The sequence below is a fragment of the Mercenaria mercenaria genome, chromosome 5 (assembly GCF_021730395.1).
Source record: "Mercenaria mercenaria strain notata chromosome 5, MADL_Memer_1, whole genome shotgun sequence".
Taxonomy (NCBI): Eukaryota; Metazoa; Mollusca; class Bivalvia; order Venerida; family Veneridae; genus Mercenaria; species Mercenaria mercenaria.
In genome coordinates, this window is record NC_069365.1 from 55381036 (window position 1) to 55406482 (window position 25447).

Sequence of the window (25447 nt, forward strand, 5' to 3'; positions counted from 1 at the left end):
TTAGTTTAACATATCAGAAATGTTTAATTGCGAAGAAACATCGGCAAGAAAATAACAACAGACAATATTTTATCAATCTTTGTAAACAAAGACAAAGTTAATAACATTAATAACATCAAATATAATGTTTTATAACACAATTTGTAACAGATTTCATTTCGTATGATTTCGTTCATACGGCAAAAATAACCTAGAGCTGTGTATAACAAGTAAAGAAGGGCAACTACCTCTAACTAAGGACTGTCCAAAAAAGTCGATTGTCTCCCTTGAAGTATTACTTGTCAATGATCATGATGCCCGCACCATACTTTCTCCCGCCAAAAATCAATGCACTGGTAACTCTTTCGTGTCCCAAAATACCTGCTACTCTTACTTAAAGATTTTTGATGACACATAATAATTTCAAACATCATTTTTCGATCATCACCAAAAAGTTCACACTCTGGCAATCAACGCGCTCAAGTGACAGTCAACACCAGTACAATACTAAAATATATTCGTGCAGAAACATTCCCCACTTTTTGTACTTTCATTCAGATAATGTATAGAACCAATCTGATTTTGTTTTTTCGCTATCTGATTTCATTAAGCATTAGGTAAAAAGCGTTAATGAACTGTTAATGATTTATGATTTATTAAACAATTTTATGGTCAAATTGAACGATTTTATGATCAAATTGATATATAATGACAGAAACAAAAAACAATAACATCATAAAAACATGAAAATACCACTGTAGTACTTGTATGACTGGTCCAAGATCTTTTGTGAGAATTTTTCTGAATTTGATATATTCTTACAGTTGACAAACATACAGGTATTTATGAAGGTAAAAAAAAAAATATTGTCTTAAAATGGTGTACTTCTAATTCTTAAAACATCCTTCAGTTTTGAGCAAAGGCAGAGTACCCGTCCAGCCGACTGTGTACAAGAAAAAAAAATAAACTGGCAACAGAATGAGTGAACGAACGAACAAAAAATATGCACCGACATTAAATCGTCAACTACTAGTTTTCGAACCGCACCTGTTTTTCGATCATGTTAACTGTTTGTGTTACTTTCGGGACTTGAATACACGAAACTACAGCTGTCAAAATTAAGAAAAAACATCAAAATTTTTTTTATTTGTTTCATATACAAAAAGGAATGTTTTTCACTAAAACGTTTTGCATGCTTCACATGTCATATTTACCTTGCATGAATCAGTTTCTTTCCTGTTGGAAGTTAATCATTGCCAGCTCATTAAGATAAATGTGTGCAATTTACTCAAGCACATGATTTAGCCTATGTTACCTGAAGTCCGAAGAAAGGCTTGATAAATCTCAGTTCCAGAAATCTAAGTCATTGTTACAAAAAAATAATTGAACGGTCGTGACAATTAAGTTTTAAGTTTTACAGAAAACAATGACTAGAAACAATTTGGATACCTAGCTGGTTTGCGAATGTCATCTCTGCCATTGCATGTTATATCTGGCTCTGGGAAAGTGAGCTGGCACTGACAAAGTTTAACGGGCATTTACAAAGTGAGCCGGTGTAATGAAGTATTTCGACCCCCATAGAATAACGACCACCCGGTCATTATTCTATAGAAAATGTGACTCCTTTCCTGTAAAATATTGACTCCCCTTATAAAAAACTGACTCCCTTTGAAAACTCTATAGAATAACGACCCCCCGGTCATTATTCTATAGAAAAACTGACCCCTCCAAGTAAAATACTGACTCCCTAAAGATGACTCCCTTCGAATCTCATAGAACAACGACCCCGGTTATTATTCTATAGAAAAAGTGACTCCTTCCATGTAAAATACTCACTGTCGAAATTACTACATTCGAACTCTCATACAATATCGATTCCCAGACATTATTCTATTTAAAAAAGTTACTCTTTCCGTGTAAAACACCGGCTCCTAAAAAGACTTTCGACGATAATATCTATTAAAAAGTGATCTCCACCAAACCTAACGGACAATTTTACTAGATCTACAACTCTAATACCCTCCATTGCAAATAGTAACATTTTGATTGTACTACTATTACTGGTGCCGCTACTTCTATTGCTATTACTACATGTACTTCTTCTTCTTCTTCTACTACTACTACTACTACTACTACTTCTACTACTACTTCTACAACTGCTACTACTGATACTACTATACCTGCTTCCACTTATACGTCTTGTATTCACCTGGAGGGGATTACTTTTATTTACACTGTGCCATGTCTTTGGAACATCGTGGCGGTAAGAGTGAGGTTGGGTGCGCACCATAAACCGGTTTAAGCTCCCCAGTGGTGTTTTTGCAACTGACCGTTCCAAGGCGGTGCCCCACTGTGTTCCTTTGTTTGTTCGTTTTGTCCTTGTATGTTGACTTTGTGTGCGCGCGTGTGTGTATGCTTATTGTTCGTCTCGTCCTTATGTGTTGGCTTTGAGTGTGTGTGTGTGTGTTGTTCGTTTTATCCTGATGTGTAAGCTTTGAGTGTGTGTGTGTGTGTGTGTGTGGTGCACGCGTTTGCGTGCTGGGGGGTTCGTTTTGAGGAGGCTGCGCTTTTGGTGCGTGGCATTCCCTGTTTGATATTTTTCTTTGTTTTTTTGTACATCTACCTCTTCTTCTCATGCTGCTGTTGTTGCTGTCACTTATTCCTCTGCTGCTGCTGCTGCTGCTGCTGCTGCTGCTGCTACTGCAACTGCCACTACCACTGCCACTACTACTACTACTACTACTACTTCTATTACTACTTTCTATTGTTGCCGCTACCGTACTTTACTGCCACTGCTAAGTATTGCAACTTCTATTAATACTAAGTTCTATGCTAGCAGTTTCTTGTGCAGTTTTCTTCTGAAGATTACTTCATACCGAAGTTTGCAGGGATTATTGACACTGGCGTGTTTTGTGAACGTATTGTGAATTATTATTTTCCTGAAAAAAATGTATACACCAAGATACAGCGTCTAGAAATAGAATCCCTTTTCCCGTTGCGGAATGCTCTGAATTCTGTGTCAAGTGATGGTATCTGGGGCTAATGGTCAAACGGAAGGACGGACGGACGGACAAGGGCAAATCTATATGCCCACCTCCCCCGAGTGGGGGCATAAAATGCAGCAATTAGGCCTTAGATAATTGAGTTATCACTAAATTTGACCAAATGACCGGGGGTCGTTTTTTTATGGGAGTCAATATTCTTCGTGAGGTTCAGTTTACTTCACGTGGGGGAGTCATAGTACTATGATCTGGAGGTCATAATACTATGACCGGGGGGTCATTTTTTCTATAGAATAATGACCGGGGGGTCATTATTCTATGGGGGTCGAAATACTTCATTACACCGGCATTGAGAAAAATATTGAAATATTGATGTTCTTTTAAAGATAATTAAGAAGAACCTTTATCAAAATGTACATTTATAGACTTTAATAGTAGTTACAACTTTTGAGTGATAGGTGGTTCGAAAACAGACGATTGATTCTGGCGACAAGTGTGAGTACACATGGAATCAAATTTGCATGAAGATGTGTATTCTACAATTATTTTCCCCCTCTTTAAATGCGCAAGTGACCACTTTTATCTCGAAAAATTAAACTCATTTACATCCTGGATTTATGTTTAAAGCAAACCTGTTTTCCTGCCAACTCCACAAAGCTTGTCAGAGACAACTTACGGTGTAGGAATTACTAACAAAGGCAAAAACGTCACGGCTTATACGACGTGTCAAATTTGTTCAGTTTCGAGAAACAACGAAATGCAAGCAAGCATAAACAGGTATCACAACAACTGTCATAATTTCATTTCAGACCTTTAAACATTCATTAACCAAAGATTCAATGAACTTGTTCAATATGGCTTGTGTTCGGAAGCCAGTCTTAAGAACCCAACATGTCACTGGTTGATTCTGAGCACAGTCTAAACATTAGCCAATGACAAGGCTGGCCTCTCAACACTCATTTACTTTATAGTGTTGCGCAACTAGACATACATATAGTAGCCAGTCAAAGTAGCACAATTCATCCATACTTATTCTTTTATTCACAAACACAAGAATATTTATTCAGCACAACACAATTATTCTTGCTGATCAATACATTCATCACACCGCATCAGACCGTTTTCATCACACTGCATACATCGTAAGGCACAAAACTCTTCAGTAAATTCATTTCTATGTAGAGACTTTTTCGAGCCGTGGCAGAATGTGCACGGCAGGTAACGGTAGCCACCACACTTATCACAGGAGGATCGAACTTGTATTTTCTGAAGAAAAAAAAGGATAAAATGTATGAGGTAATAAAGACAGTTGTGGTTTGAAGGTAGAGCGCATGCGCGAACATTAACTTCTGTTGCTAAGAGTTTCGCAATGTGTTAAAATTCATCCATAGATTTGACTATGTTTTGCACGAGCACAATCGTGTCGTTGTCAACTGACAAAATTTTTTGGTCGAAACTAATAAGTTACTTTTTCGACTTTTATATCGCTCACCTGATACACAAGCGAGATGTGATGAACACGGATGAAGACATGCTGTCAGATGTGTGATGAAATAGTTTTACTTGCTAAGTCGAAGTTAGAAGAATCAGTCCTATCGGGCCCATATTATACAATTACCAAGGTATTTTGTATAAATATTAAATATTGCAAGAACTGGTCAAAAATGAAGTACCTTCTTTGTATGAAACACATAAGCACATAAATCGAGACGTCATTGTTCAATTTCTTGACCGAGATCATATGAGCATAAATATTCTATTTAAACATCTGTAGGACTAGTAAAGATATGAAGCTGGTAGATAGTAAAAATGGTGAAATACAATTTTTAAATTAAGGGCACCTAACTTCAGACTTACTGCTTCGATTTATAACATCGTCAACCGTCATGATATTTTAACAAAATGCATTTCTTGACTATTTCGATAGCCAAGTCTCATGAATAATTGGTTTGACTGGCCCATAATTGAACTTGGCCGATGTCCTATGGCCATACATAGTGTCCAATTTCGGCTAAGATTGCTTCAGAATCGACAAATTAACAGTTCCCTCCCAAAAGCTCATCACAAGAAATTTGTGCTTATTATACGTTTGGGAAAATAATTGTATTAACCCTTATTATACTGGACACGACTGATTCTGCCTTTGCGGACAGTGTAGATCTTGATCAGCCTGCACATCCGTGCAGTCTGATCAAGATCTGCACTGTTCGCTATTCGGTCAGTATCTTTTTGGTTAGCACCATGGAACTGCCCAAACTGAAAAATGGACAAGTTCATCATAGAAATTTAGCTGGGTAAGGGTTAACACGTCCAGCAATCACACTGCTTGTGAGTATGGCGGACGCAATATTGGCGATGCAATCAAGAGGCGGACTTGACGTTTGAATGGTAGTTTGTGTTCCTGTTTTAAGTCTTGAAAGCCACGCTATGACATCATCCAAAATCACTGCATGCGCTATAATACGAATGTGTCCGATACTTAGAGACAATAGAATCAAAGTCTGACGTTTGCTACATTACATATTAACAGAAGAAAATTGACTAGACTCAAATCACTGAGATATCATAAACTATTCTCTTTGAAGTATTTATGGACATTCCGTATATTCAATAAACAAAGCAAGTTAAAAGCTATAAACGGTAGGTTTTATGGGAGTTTGATGTAGAAATTTGCAGCATACGACTGGATAATTTCAAGCAGACGAAAAGTGACCTTCCCATTTTTCATACATGCAAAAAAAACCAAAAAACAAAAAAAGCAAAAACAAAACAAACAAAACACAACAACTTACTGTAAAGTTTTTGAACATGCTCCTCAGCTCTCCGGTATCATTCAATTTATGTACTTCATCATAGTCCTGAAAAAAGTGTACATCACATTATAAGACTTGTCGTTTCGTAAACACTCATGTTTTACTGCGTTCAAATATATCCTTCCTCGTCGCGACTAATGACTTTTTCGTCAATATTCGAACTTAATATTCCTTTAATTATTTTCCTTTATCCGTCCGTCCGTTCGTCTGTCTCTTCAACCGTCAGTCAAGACAGATAACTCTTTTCGTTGACTTTTAAAGTACAAAATTTTTCATGAAACCTGACCTATAGATGACAGCTTATTAGAATAATATACAGGTAAGTCAAACTTGCTCGAGAGACCATGTCTATTAAGAGACCACTCGGATTCAGAGATCGCTTCTTCAGTCCCTTTTGTGATGTCAAAAAACTACCTTGTATTAAAAGACCATTAGTGATTAGAGACCACTTTCTGTCCTTCACCTAGGTGGTCTCTTGCTAAAGCTGTACTGTACTTCGATAAAGTTTCAGTCTTAAAAATATGGTTTCTATGCGAATATAACAAATGCCTCTGTTGGTTGAGGACTTCCGTTGCTTGGCAACAGTCTTGTTTCTATTTGGTAGGTTGGGGGTTTGGGTATTCAGTGGTTTAGAAAGACCCTAAAGTGACCCTCTTGGCATCATTGCAGGAATGAATGAAAACCTGACCTTCCGCTGGATAGCTTATCCACACGAAAGAATTGTACATAGCAAGTTGGGTTTCGAGCCGAGAGCGACGAGAGGCAAACGATTCGAAATCAGCGACGTTATCCATCTCTACAATACGGCATAGAGAGGCAATGTTTGATTTTTTTCTACCTTGAAACTATCGCGTGTTATATAATTACAGCGATGGAATGTTGATTCAATGACTTATCTGAGATACTGTAGACTATTTCCATCAATTATTCAGAAGAGAAAAGTTCAACCTATTGGCTTATATCGCATTCATTGTTTACTAATTAAGGCATTTGCTTTAGTGCTTGGAGGTAAGTTTTCAAATTTTCATAACTTGCAGGTGAGGAAAATGTAGGTTCATTAACCATTTACTCTCCGCGAGAAAGACGTGTTAAAATGGTTGCTATACACACATATCACTATATTTGCAAAACGAAAGTGTTTGTTATTTTTGTTGCTATTGTTTAGAGGGTCAAGGGTGGTTAAGTATGCTGACTTCAACCACGTCACCCTCACCTCTGCGGGTTCGAGCCCTGTTCGATACGTCATGTTAGGAGGCAGTCAAGCTGGCTTCTGGAAAGTTCTAACCAGATACAATAACATCCGGAGGGAAGCGTGAAATTATCATGCATGTAGCGAAACTTTAACATATTGATACTGTTGTGTGAAATTATCAGGCATGTAGCGGTACACCATTTTTTTTTTACATAATATGAACCAGTGATACTTAAATTCCATTTTGTGTTGTACATGAACACTGGTAAAAGATGTCCTGCGAGTATGGTGTAAGGTCCCAATTAATTATCTTGCGTTAATCGCGGAAGAGAAACAACGTTCTAAAATCAACTTACCCCTATATAAACACCATCCGCGAAAACCTGCGGCACTCGTATTGCACTTAGACCTAACCGTTCCGTCAATTCTTTCTGATTTTCAGCACTCATAAACATGTCTCTCTCCTCATACCGTACCATGTGAGTCTGTAACATATTTCTCACAGCCTTACACTTATCAGCAGCCTCACGTACCACGGTCATACTTGTTGTATACACAATAATCTTCCCTTTCTCTTCTTGTCTGTAGTTCCGCTGCTGCAAACCAAAATGCAAAAGATAAGTAACTCGGATTTGTAACAATCATTTTCTTGTCCTTTCACATACAAGGCAATGAACTAAATACAGCTAAAAACTCGACGCAGCTTCCTTCGAATATGGTCCATTAAACTCGAACGCTTATTGTTTTTGAGTACTGCTTCTGCTAGTTAAAATCATACTAAATGGAATTCATAATGATAACGCTGAATAATATGAATGGCAACAATACTGTTTATATTTAACATCTACCATTAAAAGCCAGTTTTGGCTCTCCCAAAAGAGTTTGACCTTATACAGGAATGTAGCCTTTATTAGGATGTAGGGGTTTCCTCATAAGACAATGAAGGAGCTGATGCAAAGAAGGAGGTTTCTCCGTTTCGTGCCCAGAAGTTGTTTGTGATGGACAGTTCGTGCTGGTTTGACCAAGCAACACAAGTACACTCACAGTTTCATTCATATATTCTTTGACAGGGTATTTAGATTTTTATAAAACTTTTTTTTTCAAAACTAATTGTAAGTTAAACATCATTTTAAAGGTGTTGAAACAATTCTTTGAATTCTGAAAATTTCTCTTCTGTGACAAGGAAATTTTGGTTATGGACAGGATACAATATTTATGCATGCATAAAAGTAATAACATTGTTAAATGTAAATACAAGTTTTGTTCTGTTCTGTTCGGTAAATACAACAAAGGCACGAAGTGCTTAATTATGGGGTTATTTAGAATCAATGCAGAAAATGAGACAAATTATCGCTTGTACATAACATGTTGGCTGTAATTTATTTAATAATTATGTCACAAAATAAATCTGCCAATAATTCAGTTTCGATTGCTGTCTAGATTCAGTCGCAGAAATAGATTTTGGTGCATATTTTGAATCAGAGTTGGCGCTATACCAAAAGGAAAAAAAAGAAGAAGAAGAAAAAAAACCCCTCAAAAGTACATTCATCAATTACTTCCTTCTTTACTTTGTTACTTTAAAATAAGTAATAGATCTATATTTGAGGACAATGCACATTAAATTTAGAATATCCCCATCAAATGAATTTAGTTAGGCGAAATATAATATGGTTACTATAACAGTAGTTCGATCTGGGTTGCTGTATTCGGCTCGAATGGATTTTGCCAGATCGGATGTCACGAGGCGCGCAAGCTCCGCCGAGTGTGATCCGTCCTGGCAAAATCCACGAGGGCCGAATACAAAGTCCCAGATCGAGCTACTGTTGTAATGATCCTATTATTATATACCTCCGTTTTTTTTTTTTTTTTGGGTTCATTTTGTTATCTAACGAAATCTTTATTGTTTTTTCGATGTTAAAATAGAAACGATTGAAGTTTTTGTGTGCGCTATTTATAGAACTGTGTCAGGTCGTGAATATTAAACGACAATAGTCCGGCAACATGCAATACAAAAGGTACAATACGGATTTTTTTCTGGCTGTTCATATTTACTTGTGAAATACAAGCGGTATCTTCGACAGAATTTATATAGGTATATAATAAATGAATTTACTGTGATTTTCACCAGTGTCATGTATCAACAGACATATGTATGGTGGCTGATTCCTGCCATTTCGTACTGGCATGTTGGCGCGTTCGAAGAGTGCCAACACGTCAACACCCAGAATGAAAAATACCATGCCAATGTAATGACTTGTTACACCTGTTTTCATGGTAACTAACATTAACCTTGCAACCTGTCTCTGACGGCCGCCCTGTCATCTATAAATTCCAAGAATGGGTTCTAGTCTGATCTCAAAACTTTATAACCTTTGATTCAGAACTTAGATCTAGTTTTTTTTCCACTTCAGTTAACACGTTGTCATATGAGAAACACCCGTAGTCAAAAAGTATGTATCTGTTACCAGACGACATTTTATGTTTGGCATCCCAGACTACATTTCTGTTGAGCGCGCCTCCAGCTGATTTAATAAATGCTTTAGATACATGTGTGATATGCAAATTATAGTGTATTAATGCAAGTATATATATAAGTTTGTTAAACACATTTATATATACACGAAGGACGCCACAGCAAACACCTTGGGCTACAGACAGACATCGTATGGTAAATATATATTATAAAACACAACATCACGTAACTTATAAGTGCTACTTGTTTTCAAATCTGGTTACGTGAGACAACATATTTACAATCGCACGACATATCTCACCTTTATAAATAGGTCTTCATCGCTTCCCTGTAAAGATTTAATATCATGATAAAAATATATCTTTAACCTACCAGGTTAATCACAATAAATTTTGTTCGATAAGCCATCGAAACATACGTTTTTTTTTTATTGATGTCATGCGGCCTAGTGAACATTTGTTGTTGTTTTTTTTTTTGAGTGTCACATCGAAAATTCTTGAAATCTCTGTAGTGTTTACGAGCAAAATAAATATTTTGATATTACATGTAAAACAAACACATTTTTTCACGTCTGTTTAAAGTTATCCAATGCTCATCTTTTACCTCAATATCGTATTCTAGGTATTTATTTCAAATGTAGAAAATTCTAGCAAAATGTACTTAACTTCACTAAGTATATAAATAAATGAGCTGTGCCATGAGAAAACCAACGTAGTGGCTTTGCGAACAGCACGGATCCAGACCAGCCTGCGCATCCGCGCAGTCTGGTCAGGATCCATGCTGTTCGCTTTTAAAGCCTATTGGGATTGGAGAAACCATTAGCGAACAGCATGGATCCTGACCAGACTGCGCGGATGCGCAGGCTGGTCTGGATCCATGCTGGTCGCAAACCCACTATGTTGGTTTTGTCATGGCGCGGCTCAAATTGTGTATAAAGAGCTAAATTTATAAAGAACTGTCATACAGTAACACTCGTTTGTAACTAAAAAAACTTGCAGTATTTTAGTATGTATCTTTTAAACTTTATACAGTAGTTTCATACCAGCGATAAATATCTTTAATATGTTTGATATTTTTCACTCACTGAAAACTAGTTGAAATATTTCATTATAAAATCATCTGTATAGCTCAACAAGTTAAAAAACGTGAAGTAAATAAAATTACTTCTAAGAATGTCTTGGAACTGTCAAGGCCATTCTATAGTTATATGTTTGCTCAATATCATGATATATTTCGTTTAAAGAACAGAAGAAAAAAATGTTTTCAATAAAATGAAAATTGATATTTTTACCTAAATGTATTAAAATGACATTACTTTTACGAGCAGTTTCTCTTATCACCTGTTTTAACATAAAACAGATATCAGACGAAGTTATAAAATTTTGACCTCACTGAAGTTTCATAAAATTGATAAAGAAAACATTTGATGGCTTTCCGTTTGATTTATCTACAAGCCCCCTACCTCGAAACAAAAGGCCTTGTTCTCCATGCAAAATCAAACGCCAAAATACGGAAGTATATCGAATATTTGGCATACTGCAGAATAAAAAAGAATACATTATTTGGTTTCATGGGAAATCACGTGACATTGCTGCGTCATCATTTTTAAATCATTATTGTTGCGTTTATTTTTTTATAGAAACATCACATAATTTTTATTTATAAACCCCAACTGATATGAAGTGCTTACATTATTAATATATAATTCAAAGGAATGGGCTGTATTAATAAATAAACTGAAATGAACTGTCTGAACAAATTGATTTCAATCTTAACGAACTGTTTTAATTAATTAATATTGAAAAGAATTATTTAAGTATTAACATAAAGAAAAAACGGTCTGATTTATTGTATGCAAATTAGGCCAAATACTTCAACGTGTGTTTTGCTAAAGTCAGATTACAACCTGCGAAAAGATACCACAAACTACTGTTTTGGCCTCTCGGTCACATTTTTGTGTTGAAACTGATACAGTCAAATTGCAACATTTGTCACGGGTGTGCCTAAAATATGATCTTTTTTGACTGAAATCTGATTTCCCCAGTCGGGTATTTTTACATATGCACATCAAATTCAGTTAGTTTGTCATCAAAGTGAACAGGCTGTATATATATTTTGTTCAGTAGTAACGCTACACCATGTAACAAAATAGAAAAGCGATACAAACTAAAATGTACACAGCTAATTACATCTAGGAAGTACGTAGATATATGTCATGTTAATCATTATCAGTCATAAACATATTAAACATGGGTGCTCAGTTGTATTATTTCATAGTCGTGCATTCATTTAAGACTTTTCTGTAAGTGTAAACAGCAAGACTGATTTTGAAATCTGTAACAACAGTAGCAGCAGCAGCAGCAGCAGCAGCAGCAACAACAACAACAACAACAACAACAACAACAACTCTTGTCATCCCTGTTTTCGTCCATGACCGTAACAGTTTATCATATAACGACTTTACTTATAATGACCTTTCTGTAAACAAGGACTGAGGTGTTTTTCCGGCGTTTGCCTGTCGACTGATACCACCGTCTAATGGACAGTACTTCAAGATAAAATTTAAATTCTGTTCCGCTAGTTGCTACTCCCAGTATACATATATTTACACAAACCATGTTAAAAAAGCACGATAATCAATAAGCAAAGTAATTACCCCAAGAGCTGCTAGCTAGGAAATTTGCTCCATTGTAAATTTAAGTTTACTGAAGTTGCTTTTTGTATGTACTGGGGGAGGCCATTGAGGTTTTTTTCTGAAAGATTCCATATTTGGTTTGGACATATAAAGTTAGAGAAAAAAACCTCAATGGCCTCCCCCAGTACATACAAAAAGCAACTTCAGTAAACTTAAATTTACAATGGAGCAAATTTCCTAGCCAGCAGCTCTTGGGGTAATTACTTTGCTTATTGATTATCATGCTTTTTTGTAGCATGGTTTGTGTAAATATATGTATTGCTGAGGGCCTTACGGAAAACTGACTTGTTCAAATGTTCTTACTCATTAAATAAAGTCTTTATTATTATTACTACTACTACTATTGTTATTATTATTATTGTTATCATTATTATTATTATTATCCTTACTATTATTGTTATTATCATCATGAAATGGAAAATTTTCGTTCACAACGTTCTGTTCCGCTAGTTGCTACTCCATGTATACAAGACAACCTTGACGTGTTATACTTAATGTTATATACTCCGTGAACTAGAGGAGATATACTTTGTCAGTTGTTTACATGTATATGTATTTTGAGTTGCAGCTGTACATATTAATTTTCATGTTCATGAACAAGGACACTTTGTGAATTATAAACAGCATTAAGATATACATCATAATGCCACGTGTTGTGAATGATAAAGTACAGAAGAAATAGTAAGAGCTAGTCCTAAAAAAAAATACAGTAAAAAAATTGCGCCAAAATTTAATGTTGTGTGATAAAGGCGTTGGCTTATCCCATAACTTTTTAAAAACTTTCAAATGTACTTTGATGGTGGTTTTGGAGATACAATGTTCCCAGATCATAAAAAGTCACGACTGACTTGCTCTTCCCACTGTACTGACCGGACGGGCAGGAGAATAAAATGCAAAAGATAAAACTACTTCCTTTTCAGTGAATTTAAAAATTCTAAATAAGAGACAGAAAAAAAAAATACGAATTACGTTATTTCGCGTCTTTACCACAAGATAAGGAAGTGTGATAAATAATTTACGTTTTGTAAAATCATTTGACACCATTTACGGTGCATTTCATTGCAATATCTTTACAGTGGTGAAGGAAATCTTAAACCGTGCCCCTACTTATACATAGTTTTACTAGCTCATCTTGTCAGAAAGCATGGCAAAACGTTTAAAAACATTGCACACGATCATCTTGTTGTTTGGTGCTACATGCATCATCTTAATAACAAGTTTATCATTGCCTCCAAAATAGATGTTGCGTGTGATTATTATTTATATTTTGGCGGGAAACGCAGCTTAAACGGTTCTATATAGCCGTAGTTGTTCCGAATTAGTATTATGTATTATATATGAATTTCTGTTATAAGGTCACGGACTAAAGTTGTATAGCTTCTTAGGGTGCTTAGATATATACACGCTAGCCAGCATTCATTAAATTTTCCGAATCGTTTACAAGAAAAAAGAAAAAAAAATACACTTAGTCTTTTAAAAATGACAGACACAATTTGACATTGCATTTTTATCGCAAGTGCAGGAAGTTTGATAAACAACTGCGTTTCATAAATATAAATTGACCCCCATTTATCGTGCATATCAATGCAATATCTTGAAATAAGTGGCGGAAAGCTCTTAAGATTTCTTCAATTATGCCTCTATCTCAACAGCCCAATCATACACCCAGATAGCTTGGTGCAGAGTAATTTCTTCTTACCTACAGTTTGTCAATTTTATATTCAAAATTTAAAAAAAAAAAACGTTTTAAGTTAAAATGGTTATAAATTTACCCAATGAGAACTTTAATGCATTTTGTAGGAAATACGTGTTGCAACAAAAGCGCTGTGTCATTAAAGGCCCATAATGACTTTGTTTATAATCTGGCTGCCACATTGTTGTTACGAACTTAAAATACATACATTTTTGTTAAATTTTAATTTCGAAAATTGTTTTCTCATTTTTTTTGTCAAAGGTTTGAATACTTGGTTCATTTAGTAGGAAGTATTACTGAATCTGTTGTTTTTGATTATCTCCCTTTAGGATGCTCATTATGTAACATCATGCGAGTGCTTTTCTAAACATGTCATTATGAATACTCCTTATTTGAACAGCTGCTTGATCTGTTTTTGATATAAAATCAAAAAGCCTTAAGGGACTTTAAAGAGAATAATTCGCTTTATCATTTTATTAATAATATACACTACTTAATATTCAAATTTGCGCATACAGATTAAGCTAGCTGTGTGAAATTGAAAGTAAAAACAGCATAAAACTGCTACTGTTGTACTGAAGCATAGTATGACTGTAAGTTTTGTATTGCATTATCTTCAAGTTATATAAACCCTTATCATTTTGGACACGATGTATTCTGTCTTTGCGACCAGTGCAGATCATGATCAGCCTGCACATCCGTGCAGTCTGATCAAGATCTGCACTGTTCACTATTCAGTCAGTATTTTTTTTTTGGAAAGCACCCCTTTTAACAGTGAATGATACTGTCCAAACTGAAAGATGGACAAGACCATTAAAGAAATTTAGCAGGGTAAGGGTTTGTATCATTAGAAACTGAAGAAGAGTAGCATTTGAATATGAATTTCTATATTGTGCCTTACTCAATGGCTTGTGGCATTTTAAATCTGTCAATGCTTTTTAATCTTTAGTTCATACTTCATGTTCAATATTAAGACAGACAGGTCAGACAGCATGAATATCGCTCTAAATTACAGTTTGAAACAAGAAAACACAGTATTATAGTGTCTTATGTGTCTTCATCCATATACCAATAGCGACTTACAAGGCGAGTTAGCAATTCCCCACTACCATATACAATGGTGTTTTACGAGGACAGATCTAGCCCTGTCCCCACCACCATGTACTATAATGTCCAACCGTGTCTCCATCATCATGTCCTCCAATAGTGTCTTGGTGGGAGATAAAGCCGTGTCCCCATTATCATGTCCAATAGCGTCTTAGGAGATCTAACCGTGTCCCCATCGTAATATCCAACAGTGTATTAGTTGGAGATCAAGCCATGTCCCCATCATTATGTTCAATAGTTATTACGGGGAGCTCTAGCCGTGTCTCCATAACTATGGTCAATCGTGTATTACGTAGAGATCTAGCCGTATCTCCATAACCATGGTCAATAGTGTATTACGTGGAGATCTAGCCGTATCTCCATAACCATGGTCAATAGTGTATTACGGGGAGATCTAGCCGTATCTCCATAACTATGGTCAATAGTGTATTTCGGGGAGATCTAGCCGTATCTCCATAACCATGGTCAATAGTGTATTACGGGGAGCTCTAGCCGTATCTCCATAACCACGGTCAATAGTGTATTACGGGGAGATCTAGCCTTGTCTCCATAACAATGTTCAATAGTATATTACGGGGAGATCTAGCCGTGTCCCCATCACTACGGTCAATAGTGTATTACGGAGAAATCTAGCCGTGTCCCCACTACCATGTTCAATAGTGTATTACGTGGAGATCTAGCCGTGTCCCCACCACCATGTTCAATAGTGTATTACGGGGAGATCTGGCCGTGTCCCCACCACCATGTTCAATAGTGTATTACGGGGAGATTCAATAGTGTATTAGGGGGAGATCTAGCCGTGTCCCCACCACCATGTTCAATAGTGTATTACGGGGAGATCTAGCCGTGTCTCCATAACCATGTTCAATAGTGTATTACGGGGAGATCTAGCCGTGTCACCACCACCATGTTCAATAGTGTATTACGGGGAGATCTAGCCGTGTCCCCACCACCATGTTCAATAGTGTATTACGGGGAGATCTAGCCGTGTCCCCACCACCAAGTTCAATAGTGTATTACGGAGAGATCTAGCCGTGTCCCCACCACCATGTTCAATAGTGTATTACGGAGAGATCTAGCCGTGTCTCCATAACCATGTTCAATAGTGTATTACGGGGAGATCTAGCCGTGTACCCACCACCATGTTCAATAGTGTATTACGGGGAGATCTAGCCGTGTCTACATAACCATGTTCAATAGTGTATTACGGGGAGATCTAGCCGTGTCCCCACCACCAAGTTCAATAGTGTATTACAGGGAGATCTAGCCTTGTCCCCACCACAATGTTCAATAGTGTATTACGGGGAGATCTAGCCGTGTCCCCACCACAATGTTCAATAGTGTATTACGGAGAGATCTAGCCGTGTTCAATAGTGTATAACGGGGAGATCTAGCCGTGTCCCCACCACCATGTTCAATAGTGTATTACGGGGAGATCTAGCCGTGTCTCCATAACCATGGTCAATAGTGTATTACGGGGAGATCTAGCCGTGTCCCCACCACCATGTTCAATAGTGTATTACGGGGAGATCTAGCCGTGTCCCCATCACCATGTTCAATAGTGTATTACGGGGAGATCTAGCCGTGTCTACATAACCATGTTCAATAGTGTATTACGGGGAGATCTAGCCGTGTCCCCACCACCAAGTCAATAGTGTATTACAGGGAGATCTAGCCTTGTCCCCACCACAATGTTCAATAGTGTATTACAGGGAGATCTAGCCGTGTCCCCACCACCAATATGTATTACAGGGAGATCTAGCCGTGTCCCCACCACCATGTATATATATACGGGGGAGATCTAGCCGTATCCCTACCATCATGTACTACAGTGTCTTATGGGGAATCCGGTATAACCGTGTCCCCATTACCATGTAAAATAGTTTTATGGGAGATCAAGCTGTGTCCTCATCAGCATTTACTGTCTCTATTACCATATTCAATAGTGTCTAGCCGTGTCCCCATTACCATGTTTAACAGTGTCTTTTGGGGAGACCTAACCGTTTCCACACCATCATGTACAATGATGTCTCAAGTGGAGAGATATTTACCAAAGTTCCCTTCGCCATGTACTAAAGTTTCTGACGGGGGAGATCTAGCCGTGTCCCCACCATCATGTACAATAGAGTCTTATGTTGACAGCTGGACGTGTCCCCACCACCATGTTCAAAGCACAACAGCACCAGTTTCCCTGCCCTGTATAGAAACATAAGGTATATGACTACAGCGCACACGGCGGCACGTTTGAAACATCCCCGATATTAATACCATATTAATACCAATTCCGTGATCGATGCTGTATATATCCTTTTACAGATTGACATTGTATACATGTATTTCCAAGGAAACCTTATAGATAAATCTATAACATAGACACTGGTCAGATCCGTTATTACGGTATATGTAACGGCAATTAGAAATCATTTGTAAGGCAAGAGAAACATATAAAATAATTAAATTATACATGTTCATATTTTAACTCTAAGTGTTTTGTGATAAAACTATACATGTTTAAGATGCCTGAGTCAAAGGCTTGGTCTACCAAGACAGACAAAAGATTTTGTACTTATAACAGAAATTTTTAAATAATTCGTTTCTTTAAAGACACTGTGTGTAAATTAGTATCTTTCCGCCTTAAATTTATGATCCAAGAACTATTTTTTTTCTTACAAAATAATAGCTATTTTTAATTTTTTTTTTTTAAAAATACATATATACGTGGAAGACCGCACACTTGTGATATGGCTTGAACTTTTGTCAATAAATCGTTATCTCTCTATTTTGAAACATCGTATAGATATATGAATTGTTATAAACTTTTATTACGTACGTAGACAAGGATTTATCTCAATTTTAAGATATTGAGGCATACCGATGAATTGAAAGATATGTATACATATATAGTCACAATCTGACATCAGATAACTTGGCCCTTGCTCTGATTTTAAGCCTAGTTTCACTTTCAATTACCCAAAGATGATCCCCAATTTGCAGATGAATGCTAATGGTAAAGGATACTTATTTGGCGTAGGCAGATGAAGACAGCCCTTGCCTGGAATAAATACCTACTGTAGCCGAACCAATGTAGTCACGTTTCCTGTATTCTTTTTCCCGGCATCCAGCATAGGCCGCTACTGCTTGAATCAGTACAAGTTTCAGTGTAAGTTATCACCATCATACGGAACACTTGTTTGGATAGCAGTTGTAGCCCTTGAATCGCACCCAGGTCAATAGCACCACGGTCCAACATGCTACTGATTCCATATTTATCATTTTGTTATTTATAAATTAATTACCTAGTAATAATCAGATATAATGCTTACCCTTTAACCCTTACCATGCTGGATACGATTGGTTTTGTCTTTGCGACCAGTGTAGATCATGATCAGCCTGCACATCCGTGCAGTCTGATCATGGTTTGCACTGTTCGCTATTTTTGGTAAGCACTCCGTTTAACAGTTAATGGTACTGTCCAAATTGGAAGATGGACAAGTTCATTGTAGAAGTTTAGCATGGTAAGGGTTAAAGATAAATCAGACGGTATTTGGTCACGTGGATCCGCTGATCTTGTGCAAAGCGATGTTTCTTTACTCTTCGCTTTATTGTATGCCCTGACTAGATGTATCTACTACTAACGTGTATTAATTAAAACACTCTTAGCATTCGCACATTTTGCAGAATTATATTGCTTTGAAGCCTTCTCATCATTCGTATTCGACCACAAAAATAGCAACCCGTTATATCTCCCTTGCTATTGATCATCTCACGAAGTTTTCTACATAGGGCCCTTTATCAAATATATGTTGCGAGGCTTGCAAAGGAAAAATTACACTTTTGCATATGCCAACCGCCTCCGTGAGGGTTCGAACGTACGAGTCCACATCCTTTCATACATTCGTCTGTACTACATCGCCGCTTAAACTCGCTGTTTCTCCTAAATAATATGCAACTCTCAGCATTTTAGCCATGTCAATATTTACATTCATATACAGCCGGATTTTGAGGGTTTTTTACGACATACGTATATTTTTACAACGGCTTTAGAAGATTAGTCAGTGCGAACATGTTGCCTTTTCATTTGACATTACAAATGTTTTAGACAGTTTTGTTTCATATCATGTAAAGCGGTGATATTTCACGACTGCAGATGTGTATTTTTGCCCTATGGGCTCGGCTGGACAAAAGTAGTCGATTTATATCTTGATGATGTAAAATTACAAACTAATAACACAAGTCCCATGGGCGTCGTTTATAATAATTATGTTGAATGTGGTTTATAAGTACCGTAAGTTACGTCTTTCCCGTAGAAAAAAGTATTTATCTGTTAACCCTTTTCATGCTAAACACGACTGGTTCCGCCTTTGCGGCCAGTGTAGATCATGATCAGCCTGCACATCCGTGCAGTCTGATCATGATCTGCACTGTTCGCCATTCAGTCAGTTTTTTTTTGGAAAGCATCCCTTTTAACAGTTAATGGTACTGTCCAAATTGGAAGATGGACGAGTTCATTATAGAAATTTAGCCAGGGTATGGGTTAAAAGTTTCAGCAGCCTTAATTTAGGTTCTGTTTTAGCCCATTTTGTCGCAACAATTAAGCCAGTAATGAACAAGTAGAACATTTTTGTTTTCTTTAGATTGTGCAAAGAGGTTAAAAAAGTAAGGTTTATAATGCAAATACTTGCAACAGAATAGTTTTGTCCTAACTTTTCTATTAAACATTTTTTGTAAACGTCATTTCTTTTTATGTATGCCGATTTCGGATATTATAGTCAGGTTTTGGTGTATGAATACGCATAATGCATTCAGGAAGTTTCTATGGCAGTCAGTTAATTCGTTTTATTTTTATTTTTAAATGATAGGTAACTTCCTTGTTAGTTTTTTTTTTCTAAAAGGAAAAAAATATATCGAGTTCTTTTATTTGTTACACCATTTAGTTTCGAATTACCTTTTGACATGTGACACATAAAGGCAGGTAAATGTTTGCACTGCATGTCTTTACAGTTAGTTGTATATAAAAATGGTGTATGGTTACTTCTTTCAGTTGGACTTTAAGCCGTCGTTGGATATGCCAGCGGCAACGCAGGTGCCCGAACCAACGACTTCCTGTACCAGCGTTTGTCAACTTATACTTTAAACAACCCTTGCAAAGTTGTAGAATAAAGCATCAAAATTCAGTTTGAAATCAGCGAAACATTAATGGTCAAAATATTCCGTTACCGAAAACGATAGGCAAAAATGTCACGGACATTACATGAACACCGGTCCATACAATATTCAGTTATTAACGCAAAATCTCGCTTCGCTCGTATAGCTTAACATATCATACGAGGGGTTATTTGTATTTAAATAAACAGTATCATAAAAATGACAGTGTTGAACGAATATAAAAAAGTTCAAATCGCCTTATATTATTTGTAACAGACTTGATTCTTTGTTTCTTTCTTTTACGTGACCAGGCCATTTTATCGCGTAACTTCGCGTATGCACGAAACGGGCCTTAATTATTGCAGACAATGCTCATCGCAAAATCATGTATCATAATTTATCCTTTGTAGTGACATTGGCTATGTATTGATCTCTTTATCAGGTATAGCTATTTTGTCACACTAGTAAAACTGTAATATTTTCCTATACAATAGTCATCTGTTGAGCAGATATATTATTTTGAATAATTAATATGACACACGAGAATCAAACCTTAAGCTTTTTTGTTCAAAGGCAATAGGGTATCATTATCGGAAAGTGTGTTTCATGGTGACGTCAGCACGTTTTCCTGACAGATCTTCAAATATTGTCACATGAACATGTGTAACAATCTAGCAATCTGTTTTATGAAAAGATTACGTTGTCCAGATGGTATACACGGCAAAAGACCACACATGCTGTGCTACTTATGAGAACTTGACTGAATAGTAATGAAGTCATACAAAAAGCCAGAAAACAAACTTTTACTTATAAGGATATACCATGGGGTCAATTAGGAGTATCATAAAACCATTGTGTAACAAAACTTTGAAGGTGGGAGGGGGGTGGGTGGGGAAGGGCATAAATAAAAGGTGCTTTAAATCGAGGTATTTTCAAGCAGATTCCATAAAGGGAGGTATCACTAAACTCAATTCAATGAAGTGATTTATTTTATGTCAAAATAATCAAAACGTGTGTCATAAATCGAGGTAGTTCAAACTGACTTTGTTCAGGTAGTAAAATCGCGGGTTTTTAATATTATTCACAAAAATAAACCTTGCAAAAGCGGTCATGAAAGGGAGGTAATAAAAATGGCTTTAGTAACATTTTGTACAATTAATGTCAAATATTGAAACCCATGACAAATACATAAGGAAATAATTATCTAAGACAATGTTTCACAAGGAAAAAATATGTATAATATATTCATAACAAAAAAATGTGGCAGCCACGTTATATATCAAAGCATTATGACCCTTTAAATTAAAAGAGAAAAAAATGTTGCTAATTAATCGGAACGGATGTTTAGATACACTAAAGCATACGAACTACATATACATCAAAACAGTCTAAAAAGTTATATCATATAAATGTCTACATCTGACCTTAAAATTAGTATGAAGTGTAAAATGCCTACTTATTTTCATGACTGTTGACACTACTATTTTATGTAACCTATCGTTAAAACACTGAGCTATTGTTCTTTACAAAGAAAGACATTCAATTAAAACAATGCACGTTTTTGTCTTAGTTGATTTTTCGGTTTTATGAGAAGTCACGATTATCTACTTTTCTCAACTCAAAGCGCATGTCAGAGTGCACATGGATTAAAAGAAATGATTCATTAATTTTACGCTTCTTTATAAGTCGAGGCGGGGTCCATTTGTTGAAAACAGTGACAGTTTTATATAGGTGTCTATTTATACAAAACTTATGTTTTATAAAAGGTTAGCCCTACTATTAACACAAGTGTCCCACTAGCTTAGAAGTATGGTGGCCGATATGCGCCGTTTCGTTACTTCGTTCCGTCGCCCCGCCTAACAAATCTGCCACCATGAAGGGATGATCACTTTAGTGTTATCATAAAGTATTGTTCTTACTTGAATGCATCATGTTGAACTTTTCTAATGGACCATTCACACAAGGTCCATCTGAAAGAACTCTGTTTTCCCCGTCATGTTTCTTCAGGATAGAAATCAAACATGTATATACTGCCGAAAATAGATGCGGACATATTGTATTTGGCTTCATTATAAGTTCACCATTTACATTTGAAGGTTGAAATTTTGTGACTGATTTATCTTATCTTTAACATCTTTACTACCGTAAGTCAGTAATTTCATTGAAGATAACTAGTAATTACGTTAGTCATGATGTAAACGTTACAACAACGACTCTAGCTGCAGGTATATATACTTCTACCATGGCGCAATGATATGTAAGTTTGAAATTTAAAGTCCCACAATGCTTTAAACAAGAGGACATCTTCAAAGGACGTTTTGTAGCACTTTCGAATTAAAGGGAAGTAATCATATTTCCCCCTTAAACTGTATAACGTTCAATTTATGTAATTCATTATGAAAGATAAAAAATCAAGAGTGGATGATAGATTTTTGTTTCTTAATGTGATGCGCATATTTCACACGTGCACTGCATCTGGAATTACGGAAGGAGTCTTTAACCATGTCGTCATACTTCTTTCAATAAACTTTCTATTCAAAAGCAACCGAATATCCTTACATTTGTTTACAAGCTGCAGCGTCTGTGTATTATATCTATGCTTTTCTTATACTTAAGCATTTCTTTGTGTGACAACACTCTTAGTGTCGTCAGTGCCTGATGAACAAGATCAGTAAACTCTAAGATCTCGATGACACCGCCGTATAAAATTGCTCGTCTGTAGGTTTGCATAATCCGTCTAGAAACAGGAAAAGATGTTTCTTGCAACATGATAGGGAAAACAATATTTCTCACTTTATTTTTTCAGATACTAAGCGAATGCGGAAGATACAGAGCAATAATGGTTTCTTTAAAAATGCACCGGTCGCTATTGTCCAGAATCGTGGTCTGGGAACAACAGACATTACCTGTACATATATAAGCGACCAGTGTCGAGCTTTTTGACGAAAAACACGGCAAAACTTTCTTCAGAACAGATCAATGTATGCATTTAGTTTTAACAATATACTTTAACCATCTTCCGCGGGGAAAAAAAGCCAGCTTACATTCCCCATTTTCGGTGTCCCCCTTCATCTGGTAATCACGATCGATTTATTGCCGTTTAGTGCCCCTACAAATATTTGTTTTCTATATATCTTGAGATGACAACATCGACCTTTATTACAAACATGAAACATAAAGATTCTTCTTCTCGGGCAACAGTATTAAGAGAACCATAAATATACTTCAAGTAGCTGACCTCGGCGTTGTTATTACTTTATAGCGAATACTGTAAACTTGTGAAACACAAAATCCATTGTAGATATTTGGCATCGATTCTGTGACGGCTATGAGAAAGTAAAACAGTAAAAAATAAAAGTAAAACCTGATTGACAACAAATATTGAAGCCTTGGTTATATAGTTCTTGTAATTAGGTGTGTGTTATTAGGTGATATAAATAATTAAATAGGGGGGTAACTGACTTGTAGATTGCTTTACATGGAAGCCAAAACCTGTATCTTTACAGGATTTTCAGAGTTGTTCCGTATTTATAATTAATGAATATATCTACAGCTTACTATTTCCTGTTCTCAAGCACCTTGTTCCTTTATTGTTATATATTTATAACAAACCATACTTCAGATAACAATGGGTTGCTGTTGTTGTTGTTGCTATCAATATTATTTTTTACAAGGCAATTTGTTATTTATGTAAAAAAAATCAAGTTTATGTATATTAATAATGTATTTTCTTTTATTTAAATTACTTAATATCTCAGTACATTGTAATTAAGGCTGTCATTTCATTGTGTTGAACATTTAAAAGAAGTGACAGGTACGTAAAACATTCAGTAGGTAACAGCTAATTAGGGCTTTTACATCGACCCATTGTGGCCGTTATATCATATCGAATATAAAGGTAAATTGTATAATTATGTGTACACATTTACTTACTCTCAATCGTTACAAATCTTTTGTATAACATGTCTTAATGCGCAAAGTTTTCTGTTCTTAAACCGGGTAGGAAAATATAGGGTGAGAAATTTGTAAGTACATATAAATGCATTTGGGTTTAAATATATTTGAACGAAGTCCAATTGTTTAAAGTAGCATATAAAAGAGAACAATATGATAATCGCAAGTGATATTTGTAGTTTTGAACGATACGTACTTTTGCACGTAAATATGAAAATACGCTGAAAATAAAGATAAAAACTTACGGAAAATCCATTTTGTTCGATGAAGGTCGCTATTCCGGCCCTTACCCTATTTTTAAAACCTCTCACACTACCTCTTGAGCTCACAATTCGTTTTTCATTTATTGTTGTCGGGTTTGATACATCTCTCCGACCCGCAAAATGGTCGGTGTCAATGTCATGGTCTTTATTTCTGTGAAAATCTATAGAACTCAATGAAGCAACTTTTATCATTCCGTTTCCGTTGGAATTTTCTTTTACTTTTGCAAAACGGTCGCCTAGCTTCGAGTAGTTTTTTTCCATTTGTTGTAAATGACAAAATGTCCTCTCGGAAGCACTCCTTTTAAACACACCCGGTCCCGGATGTGCAAGTGCACCCGATGTGGTGCCGAGCTGCGAATCATCGTGTACGGGTTCGTTTGAATCCCTCATTATATAATAATTATATCACAGAAGTATTCCAAATTTTGATAAATCCACTTCCTCAATTTCTTTCAATTTTTATGAGCCACTAGCAATCTGATACATTTTTTTTATTAATGCTTAAACATCTTTAAATATTGACATACGAGTATCATCTGCACTATCGATTCTTTAGGGCGCGGTTTCCATATTATAATAATTGACTTTCAGTAAAATAAATCCACAACGATTTCTCTCTCAAAACAGACGACAAACGATGCTTTCTATATCCGAATGAGACTTATCGGAATAATAACGTTAGTGAGATCAAAAAGTCGTTTCACAGGTAAACGTGTCACGTGAAAACTATATTTACCTGTATGACGTCACGGAATCCCCCATTATTAATGGCGATAACACAGAGAGGAAATACTAGCGCTGCAAATTAAATTCTTTTATACTCCGTATTTGACACAAAAATGTCATTAAATAATGCAATAACGTATTTTAAACGTGTTTTATAGCTTTCATAATACAAGGCGAAAGAAAAAAAAAATAACTGGTGGTATGCGGTGTTGTAGAGATAAAGGCCGTGTAATTGATACTTGAATGAATACAGTAGTTGATTTAAGATTTCTTCCTTTTGTTTCTTTCGTTTGAAGTATTTGCGATTGTTTTATGACATTTTAGGGAGGTTTAGTATTGATTTAAATGGAGATAAAGCACACCATGATGTAATTTATTCACCACCTATCCAAACATACTGGTATT

At 36.1% G+C, this 25447-nt stretch overlaps 1 protein-coding gene across 2 annotated transcripts; it reads right to left on the reverse strand.

Annotated features, from left to right (window-relative positions):
* On the reverse strand, positions 1 to 25216 carry LOC123557274 (glutaredoxin domain-containing cysteine-rich protein CG31559-like). Of its 2 annotated transcripts, XM_045348668.2 has the most exons (5): positions 24299 to 25216; positions 9761 to 9787; positions 7343 to 7582; positions 5774 to 5839; positions 1 to 4247 (listed from the first exon to the last, which is right to left on the reverse strand). In XM_045348668.2, the coding sequence occupies exons 1-5, from the start codon at positions 24704 to 24706 to the stop codon at positions 4059 to 4061; spliced, it is 930 nt and encodes a 309-aa protein (XP_045204603.1). In that variant the 5' UTR covers positions 24707 to 25216; the 3' UTR covers positions 1 to 4058. The 2 variants fall into 2 exon arrangements, with proteins under 2 accessions (XP_045204603.1, XP_045204605.1); XM_045348670.2 differs by lacking the exon at positions 9761 to 9787 and having other exon boundaries at positions 24299 to 25203.
* Positions 25217 to 25447: the final 231 nt, after the last annotated feature.